Source organism: Strix uralensis, chromosome 3 (genome assembly GCF_047716275.1).
Source record: "Strix uralensis isolate ZFMK-TIS-50842 chromosome 3, bStrUra1, whole genome shotgun sequence".
NCBI lineage: Eukaryota > Metazoa > Chordata > Aves > Strigiformes > Strigidae > Strix > Strix uralensis.
Window position 1 is genome coordinate 52,548,851 of NC_133974.1, and position 21,471 is coordinate 52,570,321.

At 46.0% G+C, this 21,471-nt stretch overlaps 1 protein-coding gene across 4 annotated transcripts in view; it reads right to left on the reverse strand.

Moving 5' to 3' along the window:
• The window catches only part of METTL24 (methyltransferase like 24), a 48,839-nt gene extending 39,013 nt beyond the window's left edge, over nucleotides 1-9,826 (reverse strand). For 3 of the 4 annotated variants that reach the window (XM_074862283.1, XM_074862281.1, XM_074862284.1), the window contains exon 1: nucleotides 9,430-9,826. In XM_074862283.1, the coding sequence (XP_074718384.1) occupies nucleotides 9,430-9,732 (303 nt within the window). In that variant the 5' untranslated portion in view covers nucleotides 9,733-9,826. Of the gene's footprint in view, nucleotides 1-8,416; nucleotides 8,518-9,429 lie in introns of those variants that run through there. The other variant, XM_074862285.1, reaches the window with a different exon arrangement.
• Nucleotides 9,827-21,471: the final 11,645 nt, after the last annotated feature.

Sequence of the window (21,471 nt, forward strand, 5' to 3'; positions counted from 1 at the left end):
TGGCAACAGGAAGGATGTTCCTCACAAAGGTCCCCCAGATTTGGGATTTGCAAACCCAAAACAGTTCTGCGGTACTGACTTTTGAAGAACACTGCAAAGCTATTTTGTCCCCGTCTGCAAAGCACATGGAGAATACTTCAGTGGGAAGCAAGATTTCTGTGTATGTGGTAGCAGCTGCTGGAACTATTACATTTATCCTTACACAAAGACATAAGGAAAGGTTCATTTATCGTATTTGTACATGTGTCAAGGAGGACATAAATTACAGGGCTATTTTTTAAATGTTGAAAAAAATGTAGAGAGGAAAATAACTACCAAGGGGCTCCCTCAGAGTCAGACTCAGGACTTGTGCTCTTCAAGGGGTCAGCAGTCACCCGAGCACACCCCATCCACCCATTCCCTGACAGTGCAGTCCATGAGCACCTCACAGCCAGCCCCCACCTTAATAGCACCTGACCCTGATGGCACACTTAAAAGCAAGACTACTGAAGACAGGACAGGAGATCAGGAGGAGGAAAACACGTGTCACTGAAGATCCAAACTCTTCCACTTAGTACTGCATAAACAGCTGGGAATGTTTCCACTCCTGCTTAAGTTGACCCAGTTGTTGCCATGAGAGTGAGTTCAAAATCATGGCTTTCATCTATGTGTTACCCAAGGCTTCAGTCCATTTGCACACATGGTTTCTATTGCCCTTAGAGATTTGCTAATTCAAAATAGGACAGTATGTCACCCTGTCACTTTTATATACAGAAACACTAATGTAAACAACATGGGGTGAGTAATGTATGTTACAGATTCCAGGATGTACATGCTATACCATAATTAAAAGAAAAAAAAAAAACCAACAACCACCTCTTTTTTTTCCTCCCCCTTGTTCCACTGAACTGAATGCTGTTTGATCTTAGACTTGTACAGCACGGAAGAGCTCTGGACAACGTTTCATCATTCACAAAAGTATCTTGGTGCGTATCTGCTAGCTACGAAAACACTTGAGTTGATTAAACAACTCACATCCACCACACACAGCTCTGGAACGCTGAATGGCTGTCCAAGACAAACAAAGCTCCAAGTTAATATTAGAACAAGCGATAAGAGGGGGCTGCTGTGGATGCCATCAAAGATCAGTGGTGGCTCACACAGACTTTCTCACCTACGTGTTAAGTCTTTTATCTAAGCTGTGCCGTGAGTGACAGCCATCACTGCCAGGCTGCAGGAGGAGGACAGTGTCGTCTACCACAACCAAACCAAACTGCTTGTGTGAAGACTGGAGGTCCCTCACTAACGCTATCTAAACCTCCAAATTCTACACCTGCTTTGCAAGAGAGACTTGTCACCTTGTCTGTACGAGCCTGCAAGGCAGCCATTAGAGGGTTTTGTTATTCACCACTGGATTTCGGTACTGCATCCCTCGTCACAGGCCACTGGAGTTTTGCTCTGGGTTCACACCAAAGATCCACCAGCTGCACCTCAGTCTGAACCGTGCCCGCAGTTCAGTAAAAGTGGCATGAGAGAGATGTCTGGCATGCTAGCATCGACCATGCAGCCTTGAAGCACACATCTCTGTTAACCGCCTGGCTGGACCGGTAAACGTTGGTGTGAATTGACTGAACAAACTGGGATGAAAACCTTACTAGCAACAAAGTTAAATATTTGTCTCATAAGACGGCAGCTAAAGGTCAGAGATGTAAAGGAAAAGCCCTAAGGCTTTCTGGGATAAAATTCTACTTGTCCCAGATCTCTCTTTCCAGCCTCTTCTCTCTCCAAAGAAGGAAGTTTTAGAAAAGAATGAAGCAAGCTTGGGCACCTTGAGGACTGCTTGAGCAAGGAAAGCTGCGTGTTCAAAATTGTCCTCACTTCTATTATTTCTAGTATAAAACATGAAACGTGACAAAAGATCATTTTTGGTACTAACTGTGCTTATGGTCTTCAAGGCTGTCAAAATTTCCAACTTTCAGGGACTCCTGTTCTTTTCCCATAACAAGACTGTGACTTGACATACAATTGACTTCCATATCAGTGCTCACCTCCTCCCACCTCCTGCTCAACAGCTGCTTTCATGCAGAAGTTGTTCATGTTTCCTCCTCCAAGTACGTACATAGCACATGAAGGGGAGTCCTGCTTGTGGGCTGCTAGTAAGGTCTGATAACCAGCGGTACACCAGACAACACAATCCAGTATCCCAAACACAGTGAAACGTGGAGGGGTGAAGCAAGAGGTGAGAGCAGAGGACGTGTTTACTGAATTGCTACCCTTCAGCGGGACACAGAGGCAACGACCAGAGCTCCTCAGCCACTCTCTGAGCATCACTGCGCAGGCAGGAGGGCAGCATGGGTCACTTCCCCCCACAACAGTCCCATTCAACAGTTTGAGCTGAAGACAGCGAACAGGACTGGATCAGTATGGGGTTTTTCTGCAGCTGCCACCACAGTCATAAAGGATTCACATTTTGTACAAGGCCAGTGAAACATCTCGCCTGTTCAAGAAAAAGATGGCACAACTGTAATGGCAATCATGGAGCGAGGCATCTGCAGAAGAAATTACCACCTCGGTCCCTGGGTTATGTCCTTAAATAGGGAACCTTATATACCCCGAAAAACATTTTTTTCTGTGCCACAGCTATCTAGAAAAAAATATTCCCCTGTCTTTACATGCTGAAAGAAAGCCTTGAGTAGGTATTTGAAAGAAATCTATATTATTGGATATAATTAAGTCTCATAAAGCTGTAATGACTTTCTGAAGGATAATATTCCCCAGCTGCTTCTCAAAAATTCATGAAGGAAGAACCTATTTTAGGTTATAAAAAGTGTGTAAGAATCAAGGTTATTCTGAGTGATCATTTACCTCACAAGCTCACAAGTGACATCATTGCCAGAAAAAAACATTACCATCTCCTCTTTATGGTCTACCATAAACACATTTCATCTGCAGTTAAAATACAGTGAAAAGTCAGTATTGCTCTTGCTTGGCTACTTGGAGAAGGATTCCCATTCTTGGGTACCTTCCAGTGCCTCAGTGGCCCCCATTTACAGGCAGAGCTGGTGCTCCTCAGATTCTGTCTGCTGTTGAAAACTGCCATCAATAAATGTTTATTCTTTTCTTCCAAACACAATAACCTCTCTCCATCCATACTATTAGTCTGAATATTTGAACAAAAACCAACCAAGGTTCTCACAGCTGTTCCCCAGGTACTAACGGCCTGAAGCCGTAAACTCCTACTTTGTGCTAATCTTACAAGCTCAGCAGCTTTGGGTCAGTTTATATTTGATAAGAGACCTCCAAGTGCTGGAGGGAAAAAAGTTGTCAAGCAGCGTTCCTTCCTCTGGGGTCCACTAACTCATCACAGGACAATTATGGTGGGCTCTGGTCTCTCTAGAGAGGTATCAAGTCAGGGCAAGGATCACTTATAGTCTTTAAAGACCCCATTACCTCTTTTTATTACATTAACATTAGATCGTTGTTCAGGCTAAATTCTGGTTTGGCTAATCACATTGTACCTGTCAGACTGCTTCTCCAATTGCAGAGCAGGTAAATGACCTTAGGAGGTTGACTGACTCTACCTCCGTGTCCTGAAGCACATCTAAGGATACTTAGACCTTCCCTGTCTGGATACCCAAAGTTCACATTTTTTTAGGGAGACTTTCCACTGCTTCCCCAACCACAGAGTTACAAGATTTTCCTAGTATCTTGCCTGAAAATTAAGCCAGTTACTTCTTGTCCTACTTGCAGTGGACCTAGGGAACAATTGGTCATTATGCCCTTCAAAAAAAATGATTTTTTTTTAGTTTGAAGAGTCTTGGCACATTCCTCTCAAAACCTACTTTTCCCTATTCAAAACAAGTACCAATTCTGCCAGGCTTTCCCTGCAGGCCTGCCCTCCTGCACCTTTTAATGCCTTTTTCCTCCCATTGAGACCCTCTCCAGTTTGTCTACCTGTTGTTAAAGGAGGTGCCCAGAAGTAGGACACTCAAAAGAATAATCAATATCCAGCTCTTCAGCACTGCACTCCTCTGCAACAGAAACACAGCTGCAACTCAACATTCATCAAAGCTAGGATGCTATTCACTCCTCGCCGCAGCATTTAGGGAACAGTGCTGCACGCTGTAGAGCTTGTCATCTCTGGTACACAGGTGGGGTGACTGGAATAAGTTCTGGATTTAAATTCACTAGGAGATCCAAAACGCTGCCTTCACCCATGCTGCTGCCCCAGCAGCTTCTTTGTTTTGGCTCAGCCTGGGCAAATCTGCTCCTTTAAATGCAGCCTGATGTGACTCGCTGCAGTTTCCAAAGCCCTGTCGAGTAAGACTTCGCTGTAATGTTAAAACATTGCTCCAGGCATATATAATGAATAAATTGTTATAAAAGTCAAGTCCCAATCCAAAACAGACCAGCTATTACACCATGGGATATGGAAAGACAGACGGATACATTTGACTTCAGAATAACCAAGTTTTCTCCAAGAATTTTGGCTCCTGCTCATCAAGAGGCAGAGTAACTTCCCATTTAAGTAGTCCTCAAAGTTTAACAGATTTTTAAAGATATGAAGTCAGCTTGAAAACACTATATGTACAAATAGGCAATGAAAACATCTGATCCATTTTTATCAGATTTGTAGAATTAAAAAGGACTCTTTGCATAAGCTGTACATATAGCTGACACAAGCGTAAGTGGCATTGTGATTTTTAAATTAAAAACCAAATGTAAAATTCAAGTAAAATCTTAGCAATAATGTAATGCTAAATTGCGTGAGGTTACTTTGAACCTGCCATATTAACTGCCAAACCGCTATTCCACATAACTTCAAAGATATTACTCCAAAATAGTTTGGATATTTCAGTTACACTGAAGATGAAACTTTATCAGTCATTATTGCAGTGAAGCAGTAACTTCTCAGATATTGTTCCTATTGAAAGAAAAAAAAAACTTGCAATCCAACAAGCAACAATAAATACTGTATTTATAAAGAACCAAAATACAACTGTATACAAGTGTAAATAATGCCTATAAAAATATAATCTCACAAGATTTTTCTGTTTTAGGCAACGATACTTTATGTTTCAAAGTATGTTACAATCCCACACAAAACACCAATGGCCCCAGCAGCAAAACCTAACTCTTAGTTTTTAATCACCGAAGGCAAACATTTTTATATCCCTAGATATGAGATGAAAGAGCATCCAAAATAACACCAGGTTAACTTTGGCAGCATATCACACTCCCCACCTTTGGACAACCACAAAAACAGACAAAGTGACTTCCAGCTGATGCTACAGTTTTCAAACTAAATTTAGTAATTTGCTTGTCTTCCGGCAGGCACGCTTTCAGAAGACACACCTGTGGCTGCAGCCTAGCAACCCCAAACATTTCTCCAAGCATGCCTTCCAGGAGTCCCCCACTGCACAGCCCAGCTACACCCATGCGGAAAGCAAGACCCTGAGCCTTATTTTTTTAGGACAGACACAGTCGCAGCATTTGCTGCATCAGCAAGCAAAACTGCAGGAACTTAAAACACCTGCCGGGATTAACATAGGCCTTTTTCCTTTCATGCATAACCATATAAAACTTGGGGTTTTTTTCCTTCCCACTCCGTGGAAGTAAACCTGCCCAGAGGCAAAGGACTGCAGCTTTTCTCAACGAGAGTCTTGGAGAGGGTTCCTCCCCGTTTCAGAGCCTGAGAGCCAACATAACTTTGTTATTGCAATCACTGTGATAAGAATTTGCTGTTATTTCAAATTCCAAATGCAACAAATTTTTTTTTTACCATCACACCCTGCAATAACATTTTAAAACTCGCCTTGTGTCTGCAGTGCTATGTGGGTGCAGAACTCACTAATACCTATTGAAAGAGCAATTACACATGGCAGAATTTGTGTGTTTCCAGGTAGCCAGAGTTTTTATCCACTGCATATGTTACCAGACCAGTGCTTAACACAACCAGAGCTTGGAATCGCAGTTTACCAACATAGTTGGGCATTTTATTAGCAACAACACAGTTTTAAGTGCTCCCACCAAAATACAAATGGGACTACAAACTTCCATTTGCTTTACATTTGCAGCACAACATATAACTCTTCCCATTCTTCAGATGACCATCATACCCTCTCAGTGCTGAATTTTGTTTATTATTTGTCAGCAAGAAGAGCAGCATCTGCTCTTTGGTAGGCTCCACCAGGAGCAAAACAGCTGGGAGCAACACAGATCCCAAAAGCACCAGAACAGGCAGCTCCAGCAGCTCCCAGAGCTGTGTCACATCACTAAATTACTTTATTCCCTGCTGCTTTCAGTTAGCATTTTTTATGCATGCATCTTAAGGCACAAACAGACACTTGTAACCTTGGTGGCCAAACCCTCCCATCTGCCACACAGTCACGCTCTCCACTGACGGAGATTTACCAGCAGTCAGGAAAAGCGCACGACAGCACAGGCAGTTTCCTGCAGACGCAAGGGCCATTTATGGACGAGTCGCTGTCTTTCCCGTCCTGTCTGGGTCTTTTTTTCCCCCCCCCCCCCTTTTGGTTGTTTGGCTCCAGTTGTGCTTGGGAAATAAATAACACAACTCTGCTTCAGGAAACTTCAGTGATTCAACACAGGCATCCAATAACTTCCTTGTGTGTTTTTACGATTTTTTTTTTTTTATACAGCCACAAAGTAGGATATTCAACTTGATCTATGGAAACACTCTGTTAATCAGTCTTCTGCATTAATTCAGTGATGTAAGTGCGAGCAAGCCTATAACCAAGTGGCACTAAGAAAACAGAGCAAAGTTTGGCCTCGCTGATTTTTCATTATTGCCATCCTGCTGGCTCACGTATCGCAACATACTCCAAGACCACCACCATAATCAGGCATAGGAAAAAAACAACGTATCTGAAACCCTCTGCAGGCTTCAGGAATGGACTGACTATGGTTTACGGTCAGACAGAAGACACAAAAACATACAAAACCCACAGCAAAAACCAATCCCAATCCGGTACAGCACAGAAGATCTGCACAAGGAGTCTGTCCCTCTCCCTGGGCAGCATTTACACGCACCAGCACGCTGTCGCCTTTCTCCAGAGCTGCTGGTAGAAGCCACAGACCACCAATTTAAACAGCCTTTTCTGGCAAGAGCCCCCATCTTTTCTTAAAACAGTCTGAAGTGAAATACAATGCTTCCTGATGAAAAGATTAAATCACTTATTCTTTTTTTAGCTATCATGCATGATCACCACTCCCACAAGAAAAAATGGCAGTACTCTGATCACTTCTGTTTTATTTTCCCATCACTTTTTTTTCCCCTACATTTAACAACTCTATTTCAAAACCAGTAACTCCCAGAATTTCAGTCCCACTATCCCCACAGCCTTATCTTCACTTTAAGCAGACCTTTCTTAGCCTGCAGCAACATGCTCAAGTCAAATAGCTGAATATGGAAGACACCCAACAGTCTCAAACTTAACCTGGCAACTCCACCCTGTATTATATTTACTTGTATTTTTCACTTGACTTAGTGGGATTCAAATGAGACCTCAGCAGCAACATGCCCGACACCACAAACCACAGCAGTGCTGTTTCACATGCTTCACCTGGAGACATGCCAAAATGTACCGTGGGCATTCCAGAGCCTCGGGCTCTCCAACACCACAAGGCACTGCCAGTTCTCCAGTACAACAAGCAGCCTCTCCTGATGCTACTCTTCCACTAGGATTTCCTCAAAAATCATGAAATAAATTAGGATATGCTTTACTTTTGCCTCCTGTTTTTTGATGCCATGCTTAGCACATGCTTTCAAGAAACTATCTGAATCCACATGATTACAACTTTTTCCCCCCATGAATGCCAAAATTCTTCCATAATTACAATCACTTAAAAGTTGGGCTTTAGGAGAAGCAACATGGCATTGACATCAAAAATCACAAAAACTGACACTGCAAGGTGCCTCAACATGGTATCAATACCACAGCACATCAGGATGCCACACAGTCATTATGCTGATGAAATATGTGACAATGTTGTCCTCATCATTGCCTCAGTGGTGAAGGAAGCAAGTGACTATCTCACTTCTCCTTCTAAACCTTTCAGGACACCAGGGGCAGAAAGTACCAGTTTTATTTTTCCATCACAGCTCCCCACAGAAGATGAGGCAAATCTGAAATTCAAACTGTCCACAAGCTCATTACCCATTTCCTCTTTAAATAAAAAAATAAATTACTGAGAGTGCACAGGCAAAGAAAAGCAGGCAGATTTGCAGATGAGGCCCTGTGATCAAAGGACATCTGCTCAGATGGTGGTGTGGATGTTATCAAGAGGTCTCTTCATCAAGGGAGCCTGAGCAAACCCAAATAAAGCTTCAGTTTAAGGACAGTAGAAGGTTTAGCCATTCCACAAATAACTGGTTTTATTCTTATCAAGGCAAACATCAGAAATAGTTACTTACTTTGTCCAGGAAGGTGGTCTCATCTCTAGCAAAATCCCATTTGCTCCTTTTGATGGTCATTCCAACTTCTTTAGCTATCTACACATCTCTGTACAGACCATTACTACTGCACCCTGACAGCAGGACCTCAAAACAAGTGACAAGCTCCTCTTTCCCAACCTGCAGAAGCTGGCTCTTCTCCCCCTTGAAGACCGCAAAGAAAACTCCACAAAATAAACATCTGAATCTATTACTGATTCCTTCGAGACTGGCATCTGCCAAAACCAAAGAGAGCATGGAGCTTGTTGGAGAAGGCATCATCCCACTACTGGTCACACCTGCAGCTAACTGAGGGGAGAAGTTAGTATTGACACTCCTGCTCTTGCTGAGCTCCAGATGCTAATGACGGCCCTCACATCTCCAAAGGGCTTTTCAATCAATGCGTCTGAACCTAATTACAGGCCCATTTACCAACTCATTAACGAACTCATTAAATCTCATGCAGACTATGTCTGAGAAACACTTCTTGACTTCAACAAATGAAATGGCATTCGGATGCCAAGAATGCCAAGGGCCAAGCCTGCTGCTGTTGGGGTGCTTCAGCCTGGTGAGCAAGCCTGGGACTCCGGGTCAAGGTTGCCCTCCCAGGCCGAGCTCTGACCTGGCTTAGCCCCCCACCAGCACGCGCCACACTTCCTGCAGCTAAGCAGCGTCGCTCACAAATCTCTTGGCCACAAGCCCCCTTCCTAAGAAGCCGCCATCACGCCACCAACACCCTCTGGTCACCTCTTCTCAGGTACCGGCAACGGGAAGACGCCGCACCTGCGAAGCGGGGCTCGGACGGACGGACAAGCAGCCGCAGAGCCCAGCCCCGACCCCCGGAGCCCGGTCACCCTCCGCCCCGCCTGAAGGGGAGAGGGGGCGCCGTGGCGCCGCGCCTGTGTCGCGACACAGCGGCGCTCCTGTCGCGACACGGCGGGCGCTTCCCCCCTTCAGCCTAGCCTCTGTCCCTCCCTCCCTCCCTCCCTACCTACCTTCCTGCGGCGGCCGCCCGGGGGCTGCAGAGGGCAGCAGCCAGGCGCGGCGCTCCCCCGCCGGCCGCTCCGCACGTAGGTGACCCGCCGCCTGCCCGCCGCCGGGCCCGGGAGCGGCTCCGTGCCGCGGGCGAGGGGGGGCGCCCGCCCCGCCGCCGCCGCCGCCGCCGCTGCCGCCACCCGGGGCTTCTCCTCCGGGCACCAGGACCGCCTTATGCCCAGCTGGAGGCAGAGGAAGAGCGCGGCCGAGAGCAGGCAGAGGCGGAAGGCCGGGCCCCGCCAGAGCGGCCGCTCCTTGGGCATGGCGGCGGGGGCTCGCCCTGCCCGGCGCTGCCGCCCCCCCGCCCCGCCGCAGGGCTCATGCCGCCGGCGGGCCGGGCCCCGCGGCCGCCGCCGAAACTTGGGAGACCCCGCCCCGAGCGGGGCCGGCCGGGGAGGAGCGGCCGCCGTGCCCCTGCCCCCGTGGCGGCCCGGTGGGGGCTGCGGGGTGTCGGGGGTGCCCGGCTGCGGCCGGCCCGCGGAGCGCTCCCCGCCCCCCCCCCCCCCGGGCGGGGGTCGGTGCCCGGGCGTGAGCGTGGGGCTAGCGGCGGTGGGCTCGCGGCCGCCGTCCTCGCCGTGTAGCGTGTCACTGGCGTGCGCCCCCAGCCCCACGCTGCTTTCAAAGGCCGGGCCTAACGGATGGCATCTTTGACAAAAACTCCCAAACTGTCCTATCCACCCTGCTTGGTAGTATGGCAGTGTATTAACTTGTTAATACAGACAGATACTAGTTCACGTTATACACTGTAATGCCATGAGGTAGTGGAATTTTACCGGAGACTTGAGCACTGTTCATGCTTAAGTAAAGCAAACTAAAGACAGCCCAGCCCTGGAAGTAAGGACTTTGCTTCTTGGAAGGTTTGAGCTGTCCATGAAGGATAAAGGATACCCCCGTGTCTTTGAAACTCTCCTGGTATTGCCTGGCGTTACAGATAAGTAGCTCGAGCAAGGCTGAGTCCAGGGGCACCTGGATCCATAGACAAGCAGCGAGAATGAGCAAAAATAGAGTTCTTTGCAAAGTCTTACTGTGATTAGTAATAGGTAGTGTGGGTGTTAGCGATCTGTCAAATTGTGTTGGACCTGAACGCTTGAGGGGTACGAGAACCCTGTGTGAAACCACAGTTGGGGTGCCCCAATTTGGCTGGGAAACCTCACACACATGAATAATGCTTCTAAGTCTATACTTTGCATCCTAGCCTCTCTCCTGGGTCAGCACAGGTCAGCTGTGAATTTCCATGACACATCCTTGGTTTCACCCGTGACAGAAAGGCTCTGGGTGAGCTGAGCAGGGCCAAGAGTCAGCACAGAGGGCAGGTGTCCCACTCACCTCTGTGGGAGCACACGGGGCCTTTTGTCTCACAACGGGGACACGCTACACGGAAATGCAAAGTGCACAGGCCAGCTTTGGTCTTAAGCCACAACGCTAAACCATCGCTGAGAGATGAGCAGGTAGTGGTGGGATTTTCTGAAGCAGGAATCACAGGTGGGGAGACATGTCGGTGGCAGGAGGCAAGCTCTGCAGGAACAGGGAGGAGGGTGATGGCCACGGGTTTGCAGCACATGCAGCTCAGTAATGAGTATGTTCCCAGGTGGGATGCGCAGGACATGGATGCACAGCTGCTCCCCCTTTCTTTGCTGAGTAGGGGAGAGAAGTTGTGACTTTTGTCCCCTGCGTGCAGTACCGTGCTTCCAGCGCCCCTGCCTCGTCTGCTGGCAAGGGAGAAGCTTTCTGCGCTGAGGTCCTTCTCCCTCCTTTCCGCCATCCTCTCCCCGGCAGCAGCCTGCACTCTGCTCCTCTCTGACCTCTCCTGTCTGTTCACAGCCTGGGGCAGAGCCGGAGTTGGCTGCTGCTGGGGGAGCAGGTCAGAGAGGAGCACTGGGAGAAGCAGAGCCCACCAGCAGCCGAGTAACCAGACCTGCTGGCAGCGGGATGGAGTTGCTGCACGCAGGAAGATAAGGGAGGGAGCAGTGATCTGACTGCAGAAGTGGGATTTCAAGCATGGCTCCAAGCACAGATGCATTGGCAGGCCAGGTGCATGCTCCCTGCCATTTAAACATTGCTGTCCTCTTTTTTAGGTAAACTATTCTTCTAAATTAGGTTAAAGCAATTCCATGGCTGTTTTAAACTGCCCTAAATGCACACTTCTCTTGGAAGGGTGTAGGTGGCAGTCCTGCCAGCCATTCCTGTAGCAGGAGGGGGGCTCCTTTGTCCTAAACTAAGCCAAACCAGGGCAATGACCCAGGTAAAAACTAACTCAAGACAAACCCTATCTGGAGCAGCTTCCTAACAGACCTGGACACCCTTTTCAGTACTATCCTGTCTTTTGGTCAGTTTACAGCCAACGTGGGACAGCCTCTGGGTGGTTTGTGCCTCCAGGGAAATGCAGTGCAGATTAGAGCACTTCTCCCCCTGCCCTTGCTCAGGGGTCCCCGTCCCTCCCTTGGTCAGCCTCTGTTGCTTGCCACAGGGAAGTGAGTTGGCTCTGACCTGCCTGACAACCACATGCTTTTCCTCATTTCCACCCCCCTTAGGTGGCTCATGAGTGGATCACACAAGCCCCGATATTAGTGCAAGGGAGGAACACATTTGTGAGGGCAGAGGGAGAGTGTGACTGCAACAACCACGACTGACATCAGCTTAAGAGGTGGACACCCAGCTCCATCCATGAGCATCGCCTGGAGTTCATCAGCAGAAGGGTGCTCGGGCAGGCATGGGGCTGCCTGTGCATCACTTTGCTCCTCCATGTGAAATAGCATCGTTCTTCTGGAGGACAGAAGTAATGCTGCTGCTCAGGAAAGAGAGGTTTAGACATACGTCAAGTACACTAAATGTAGCGATAAATGTGACGTGGCACAAGGCTTGCAATACTGCTAGCCAGAATCACTATATCACATAAACTATCAGCATCTGGTTGATAAATAATGGCGTGTGAAGGTCCTATGAAAATAAAAGTTTGTGTTTGTATGGTTATGGAGAAAATCTTAAGGCAGGAGTATAAAGGTCAAGACTCAAAAAGTATAAAGTGCCCAAATACATTTTAAAACTCCCTCTTGAAGTTTAATCCTTGAGAAATCAATGCTTTCCTAAAAGCTTGAACAATGCATATGCAAATAAAAGAGGTCTAACAGCAGGATAAAAACCACAAGGTCTTTCTTGGCTTTAGCATCACAGGTTCCTTTGTTGTTCTTCTCTCATTGTATAGCTCCAGTAGAAAGCTCAAATACTTGAATCCAGCCACTCTTCTTGTCATTGCTGAGCTGTAACTGTAAATGCTGACCTTGTACGAGACATTCCCTTCCTTAGAAAGCTGATCAGCCCCAATTTGTGAGCATGCTAGGAGTGGTCCTGATAAAGAACAGTTCACAAATTTAACTCAGCGTTTTCATTTTGCTTTTGTGTTTTAACAAACGATTGAATTACTCATGCTTCTCCCCTCCCCCAGCTCTTCTGAAAGTAAGTCTGGCTGTTTAAAACACGACAGAGGGTTTCTAAAGATAGAGAAAAAGAGAACAGTGGTAGAGAAGGATCTCAGGAACAATGAGAAATCTTACCTGGATTAGCATGAAAATCAATGGGAATTAAGGTAGTACCTTAAACAGTCTCACCTCTCCATTTTAACAAGTGAATTATAAAATAATTTATTCCCACAGGAATTGTCTGCAAAGACACCTGTATGCGAGCAATGCCTGTTAAGAAGAAAAGCAAATTAAAATTGCAGCACAATGCGTGCAACTCCAGTTCAGCTGGAGGATGGGCCTTTTTTAGGTGATTGCTGGGAAATACAGCTTCTGCAAAACGTGCTCCCTCTTTGAGTCAGGCAGCAAATAGCCTCCCCTCCCTGTTGTCTCCAAAGCAAGATGTTGGAGGAACATATATCATGCCAGATCCAATAGAGCACAAAGTACTGCCATGTAATGCAAGGAGTAACTGAAACAGTGATGCTGAATATGAGCATGCAGTTTCTACTGAGAGCAGCGAGTCTTATGCCCTCATAACCAAAATCAGACATTGATCCTACTGTATCTACTTTTTATGTAGCTGCCACAGATTTCTACAGCTCTCTTCGTTTCTCCAGGAAAAGTCTTTAAAAATGTAAAATTCCTCCCGCATTTACAAATTTGTCTATGGTGAGAGCACAGTACTAAACCTCTGGAAGGAAAAAGTTTAATATCAGTGAAAGTTCATTGTTTCAGTGCTGTCTTTGCTGCTTATAAATTACATCTTGCCTGGGATGTTGTTGGTAGCAAAATCTCTCCTTTGCAACAGTTATTTAATATTGATCTCTCTTATGGCCATTTTCAGTTCAAACATCTTGCCTGCCACCATCCATCTTCCGCCTCCATCCACTGTCAAGGCTTCTGTTTATCTTCTGGCTAGTCAAAATGTCTGCCCAGATCTCTGTGCAAAATTAAACCCCAGGCAGGAAAAACACCACTGGGAATTCCCTGGATTCTCCAAGGGCTGTTAATGGAATTCAAACATTCCTCCTGTAAAATGAGTAAATGAATAAAAATGCTCTTTTCAGCTCTGCTTAACAACCCCGCTGGATTTGGTATGAGACACTTGCCAAAATCTACAGGACAGAGCAAAGGAAGACTTTTCCCTATTCTCCCTCCTACACTCCTCACTAACGCTTTGAAAACCAGAGTGATGTTGGTCTGTGCACATGAAAACAGAGCGGTTTTGTGTAGGAAGTTTCACAAGGTCATTTTAAAAGTGGCTGCCTGAAGAGAAGCACAGTGTGTCCCTCCCTGCAGAAGATGTGTGCGCCTCTGACCCTGAGTCTGCAGGAGGCAGAGATTTGGTCCAGGCCTATTTTATTGCCTTGCACATTTAGGTGCCAAAGCTCTGCCTCTGAGGAATGTGGGATGAAATGTTTATAGCTCCCTGGGTGACTTCTCAGCGATGGCTTCGGTGCAAGCCTGGTCTCACTTCTGTTCCTTAAAACTGCAGCTGGAAATCCTGGAAGTATTTCTCTATGCACCAAGTGACAGACCTCCCTGGAGCCTGCACGCAGCCAGCAGCTCTGCAAGGGAGGTACAGCCCTTACTCCTTCCCATGCCTTAAATCCCACTGAAAGCTCAGAGGAAGAATCTCTTTCTGTTATCTTTTAGATGTTCACAACAGAGAAGTAAATTGGCCGCACTGGTCTATTACCCACTTGCCGCTGCTGAGAAATACGTGTCTGAACAGCTGTCAAGGCTAAAGCTCAGCTGTGTGAATCATTAAACCACTTCTCAGCTCACCACTGGTAGGTTTGAAGATAACAGCTAAAAAAAAAAAAAGTATGTTCATGCAGTCTCCCATTAGCTCTCGTCAAGCTCGTGGGCTATCTCGGCAGCTTAACACAAGATTGATCTTGCTGTTTGGCAGCTCAGCGCCAGGCTCGGGCAGAAACTCTTTTCCCTCCAGCTACGGAGAGATTTAAACACCGCAGCCTAGACATGTGCTCTGAATTTGATGAAAGAGATAGTTGATAATTAATGGCTTGGAGAGGGGATTATAGATCAAGACTTACCTCCGAGTCATGCTCTTGTACATTTGCACACATGCGTACCTGTACCTGTGCACATACATTCACTGCAGGAATGAGAAGAGGAATGAGACAGCCCTGCAGTAGAAGATGCTCTTTAGCTCTCTGCTATCCCTGGGCCTTTCCTTTATTTATTTAACCCTAATCTTTGTGGTATCTACAAATGCTACTATTGCCTCCAGCAGCTGTATTTCACTCCCGGAGAAGAACAACAGCGATTTTACGGTCTGCCTTTTATTAAATTGTCTAATCATTCTGAACTGGAAAAACTCTGCCTGCTTTTTAAAGTAAGAGCTGGCAATTTTATTGAACAGATACTGGCATAAAAATTGAAAACATGTATAGTCATTTTTTAAAAAAGGCATTCCAGTTTACAGGAGTTAGGCAGTGATAGCTCATATGCAGTTCACGTGCTATTGCACAAAGTTTTTTGCGATATTAGTTTGTTTTCTGTATTTCCCCTGTATCTATACTGTAATCTCAGACAGATGTCCATCTTTGCTGAAAAATTACCCTGAGTTTCTACTACAAACTCCTATTCTCTGTATGTTTTAAAGATTACCTTGGTGTTACTCTGGGTTCAGCTTACACTTCTAAGCTTGAGGATAAATATCTTTCATTAAAAAATGTAATTTGGCAAAGAGATTAATTTATAATGCTCAGAATTCCACAAAACACTACAGCTGGAGTAGTAATTATGGCTTTAAGAAGTTATATAAACCTTTTCATTACATATTTTTAATGGGTTTACATAGTACAGTACAAATGCCAAAGTATTTATACAGGGGATGGCAACGGCCCTGGAGTAATCAAGCAGATGTCACAATTTGATCACTGAGAGAGACTTTCATCTGCAAGTGCTTGGGGAAAAGGTCTCTCCAAGGGGAGAAGAGATGCAAGCCAGAGCGCAGGGGCTGCTAAGGAGAAGAACAGCAGCAACCTGTTCCAGGTAGCAGTTCACAAACAAATTAAGAACCTTAATTAATGTGCTGTGTACTTTTTCTACAGTCTGTCTCACAATGTTGTTTGATATACTGGCATGTGTCTGTACAGTTTATGCCTTATGAAAGGCAATAGGATAAAATAAAAGTTGGGAGTGGCTGGCAGCATCCTTGATGGACCTGATGGGTGAAAAGCAGCTTTCATAGGACAAGAGGCATGCAAAAATGTCCTGGACCAGTATGCAGGCCAATTTAATAATATGCATCCACCTTTAATAAAGGACTCACCCACGTGTCTGAAAAGTGTCCCATTTTTGCAGGACACTAAATTCAGTATCACTGACCTTACCTGTAACAAAAAGTTTGCTTTTCTGAACTATTACCATGTGGTCAGCCAATCCTCCCCTCCAACTGGTTGCATTTTAAATGTCTTAAACAAAATCCTGATGAGGGAGAGAGAAATGGCCTTGCCCTCAGGAGAAAAGATGCCACGGGTCCCCCGCAGCCAAGCAGCCTTGGCCAGGACCAGACGGTGAGGAACTCTGTGCTCTTCCCGCAGGCTCCTTTCGAGGCACTTTGCCCCCAGTGGCCATGTAGAGCAGCATCAGTGACGCAGAGAAATTGGTACCGATTCAAAGTGGAATAAACTCCGTAGCCAAGAGTTTGTATATAGATTAGGAGTCATTCTTTTGGCTTGTGTCTTCCACAGCATGTCTGGCTCCATCCTCAGCCATGGAGAGGCCAGCCAGATGCTTCAAAGATGTGCTGAGAAGAACAGAGTGTGTTTGTGAAGATGAAGGCACCTCTACAGGGATCACTCCAGGTGATGAACACTTGGCCAGGCTAATGCTTGTGATTGTGCCCCAACTCCTATCTCAGGTGAGGGCTTCTTGTTAGGAGGAGATCCCTTTGCCAGAATACACTGAATTTTTTCAGGATCAAGGTCATTTCTCTGTACTCTGTCAGGAGGTAAAGTACACGTTCCCAAAAACGTAAAGCGTCTTGCATGGTGCCTGGTACCGTCCTGGTGGCAAGGCCAGAGGCAAAGCCAGAGGCTACAGAGGAAAGCCTGCCCTGCCATCTCCCCACAGTCCAGTCAGTGTTGCAGAGGTGGCACAGAGCGGGGAGGACTGTCGCAAAGGGCACTTACCTCACCCGCAAGGCAAAGGAGAAACAACTACGCTGAGCCATAGCTGGGTCAATGCCTGAAGCCAGGCGAGCGCAAGGCACCAGTGCAGACAGGGAGAGACCCCAGCGCTGGGACCTGCAAAGCAGTGACTGGAAGAGGCACATTTTCCCACTAATTTCTCAGTCCTCCCTCAGGCTTAATGTGAGGTACAGCGATGGGAGCGTTTAGGAATCAAGGGCTTTTTGCTCAATCTTTGTGCTGAAGGGCTCAGCCTTACACTGTGAAGACAAACAGCAGCAAGATTGCTCTCAGCAGCCCAGACAAGAACATTTTAGTGCATAATTATGGATGAGATGCAAGAGGACGAAAAAGAGGGAAAACATCTGTTCGCATAGAGTTTATTGCTGTTCACTTAAGAGGCCCATTAAATGCCAGAAAAAGCTATTTATCCTTCTGTTTGAGGCAATTATCCTGCTGCAAATCTCTGTGGCAATTCGCCCCGTGATTATTTCTGGAGTGCTGACACTGTGCAGATACACTCACTGCACAGGAAAAAGGTGTGGACCTTGCCCACCAAGGCCTATGGAGGGATTTTCAGAAGTGGGGTAGCCAGTGCTTCTCAAGGTCTTTAACTTACACTTTACCTCTGTGGAGAAGCGGGTTGTTTCTTGGAGTCTTTGCCTAGACTTCTGGTGCCTTAGCCCCTTTCTTTCAAAAATCGAAAGGAGCTTTTTCATTCAAAGCACACCTAAAAGTGGGATTGCTCTTCTTGCAGCCACTGTCTCAGTGATGTGGGATGTGAGAAGCCCAAATCCAGTTCCTTGAATGGAGACCAGCTGTCCCACCAACCAGGAGACTGCTTGGCTCACCAGGCTGCAAGGCGTGTGGGGAGGAGAGGCTTCATCTCCTTGAAGCCCAACCCTGCACTCATTTGATGAGGGGGAAAGCAAGTGCAAGGCTCCCTCCATGGCTCTACTGCATTCCCTGATGGAAGGGTTGTTTTCCAGACCTTTACTTTAGCCAAAATGCCGACTGGAGGTGCATATGCAGGTGCTTCAGAAACATTTGCAGCTGGCTCAGTTGCTTATTTCTCTGGTGGTATAGAAAATAAACAAGCTTCCCCTCCCCTGTTTGGCTCATAAATGTAAGTAAAGGCTAACGTAAGGCTTGGGTATCAGCTGGACAACTGAGACTTTGCAGAAGTTAAATAAAAAGGCAGCAGAGGTGGCAGTGACAGGAGCACAGTGTGTGATGCACATGGTGCACACCTCTTACAATGTGAGAAATATATTGTCCTCATGGTAGGTAGCGGACATGAACAGGAACAGAGGAAAGCAGTGTGGGACAGTGCTCTCCTAGTGCTGGCTGCTGTCAGTAGTGTGAGACAGTCTCAAAAGGAGAAAACCAAAACACAATAAAAAGATGCCCTTGCTACTTGTTTTACATTTGGAAATGCCATTTTTATTAAGTTGTTCACTTTCAGAAAAGTTTCTTTCAGCTTTCTTTTCTCCCCAGCTGCTCCCTTTCCTCGTAAGGCTGAGTTTTGACTCATGTCCACTTTTCCTTCTCCAAAATGTGTAATTTTGATTTCTTCATTGAGAAAAACAGACATGTGGGGGGGAAATTTCCAGAAAGAAAACAGATCATTTCGTATCAGCCTTCAACCAGTGATAGTTTCTAATACTTGAGTGCCCAGAGTGGTGTGTGGGCTCACCGGGAGCCAGCCCAGGCAGTGGGGTCATGGGCCAGGTTGCAGTCCCACAGAGACCTCCCCCGGAATGTCTAGCCCAGGCACAGCTCAAAGGACTTGGGGTCCTGCAATATGAGGAACCAAGGACACTTGGCTACCCAAGACAGTGGTTTCCCCTCCAGCCTTTTGGCGGGGGAAAAGCTCTGGGACATGTTGCTATAGCAACAGCTTTATCTAGGATTATAATCCCTTATTTTTATTAACAACAGCTTCTGGTGTGCTGCTACCTTCACATTTCTATTTCCTCAATGTACTTTTTTTTTAAGTATCCCCCGTGACATTTTACGGCCCTAACTGATTCACAGCTATGTCTTAAGTCCTCCAAGCCTTACAGGTATATGGGACCCCGACAGGCACCCACCTTTCCACTGAGTTCAGCATCACTGCACTTGCTCTTTGAGATGGGGTGTGCGGGTTTCTTTCAGTAACTGCTTGATCCAACATCTCCCTCTGGTGGAATACAGGGAATAACGCAGGATAAACTAAAGCCTCGTACAACATACACATTGATTTAAGATAGTTGTGAAAACAATACAAATCTCGGTCCAGCCCATGATTTTCTCTCTGATTACTACATTTATTCAAAATGAATTTGAATGTATCACACTGAAGTTTATCTCAAATAGTATTCGACAGGAAGAGAATTGTAATGAATGGTGAATGCCAATTTTCCTGTATTTTTTCAGAAATTTGGCAAATTTGTTTTAAATACAGGCAAAAGGCTACACTGAGACAATATTTCTTTATGTCTTTGTTTCTGTGAAGAAAATTAACAAAATTCCCTGTTGCAGAAAACTATTATTTTGCACTCAAGCTCTAAAATCCATCATACAGCCCATCTGCTGTCTGCAATCGCAAGGATTGATATAAATGTCTCAAAATATAATCGTTCCCTTTCTATGCCATAATTACGCCTTTGAAGTTCCCTGTGAGTGTGGCAGATCAGTTGCCATCTGCCAGGAGTGCCTATTCAATGTAGATCAGAAAGTGCAGATAAGAAAGAAATACTCAAGTATGGTCCAGTTAACTTTTGTCTGGACACACATGGGCTTAATGAATGGCACAACGATAAAATGCTTTGCACAGGTGACAGCTAAGTCTTTCTTTTGTGGCACCTTTCATCAGCATGGAAAGTCATGGATGTTTAATGACCTTCCACTGTTGACCCTCTTCCATGTGTGTTTCCCTGACACCTGCTCTGTGTTTCCAGAGGAAGACTATGGAGCCAACGCAACAGCATGGATGGATTTAGGATCAAAATGGAGTTTTGCAAATTCCTCAGCTGCCAGCTCAGTTTCAGCTCCTGGCAAGGTTCTTGGGTGAGGAGCAGAAACTCAGGGACGGCTGATGAGATATTGCCAGAGACTGACACCCGAGGCTGGGCAGCTGAAGCAGGAAAGGGACTCATCAACAGACTTCAGCTGCCTAAAAGCCCAGCGGTCAGTGTCAGCGAGCCGGCTTGAAACTTTGTGACTCCCCTTTGTGGGTAGGTGTATAGTTGGCACAGGGTGGCGTCATGGTGTATCTATGGATATATTTTAAAATATTTATATTTCCCATGCCTAGGAAGAAAAATGAGGGAGGGATGTGCAATTATTCCCAAAATATTAGGGCATATTCTTGGCAAATTGAAGGTTTCTGGAACAAAAAGCTGAGGCTTCTGGGTAGGATGCTCAGCCTTTGTGTGGCCTGACCATAGCGGGGAAGAAAGCTTCTGTGAGAAAGAGTAAGATTTAAAAAGGAATTTCAAGCTAGAGACTGTGGGGAAGTGAGCAGGCAGAAAGGAGCTGGGGTTCATGATGGCCTGGCCTTAAAGGTGCCATTTTGACCTCTTTATAACCACAAGTAAGCAGGAAACTTCAAGGCATAATCTGGACAAAAAAAGCCCATTTAAACTGGGCAGAGGAGATGAAGCAATCAGGCTGAATGTGTGCTTGTTTCTATTTGCTATAAGTCTGAAAATAAGATATGAGTCTAAAATGCTTGATTTTTATATAAGGGTATTGAAATATCAGAGATATTCCAGACAAAAGGTAATTACTGGCTCATTGTAATAGCATGATAAAAATTACATGGGAAAGAACAGAAAGAGATCCCTTCCAAATGAGGAAAAGGACATGAACTCTGTAAAATTAAAAGCAGACACAGAAAGGCTGACTGAAAAAGATTTTGAGGAAATGACTTGCTAATAGACAAAAAGCTTCCTCTACCCCAGCAGGAGCAGGAATGCCTGCCGGAGGGTTCTGCAGGTGACCAGGGCACGCAGACGATCAGGGCGACAAAGGAGTCTGAGAGAAAACAAGCCCTAACACAACAGCTAAACACATTACTTGCGTCCCCATTCGGCGCAGAAAAGCTTAGTGAAATTCCCACAGCAGAGGCATTTGTTAAGGGGCTAATGCAGAGAAGCTGCCTCAGATTGAAGGGCCATTAGATGAGGTTTTAGAACAAATAGATGCAAGGGATAGTAACAAATTCAGGAGAAGCAGATGTTACTCACTTGTGGGTTTTTAAGGAATGCTAATGTGAAATTGTTGCACTATTAGGGCTGGTGTGTTTACTTAAACCAGCCAAAGAACAAAAGAGCATGGCACGTGACACTGTTTTCTTTTAAGTGGTGTGAGGGATCTAGAGAAATGCAAACCATTA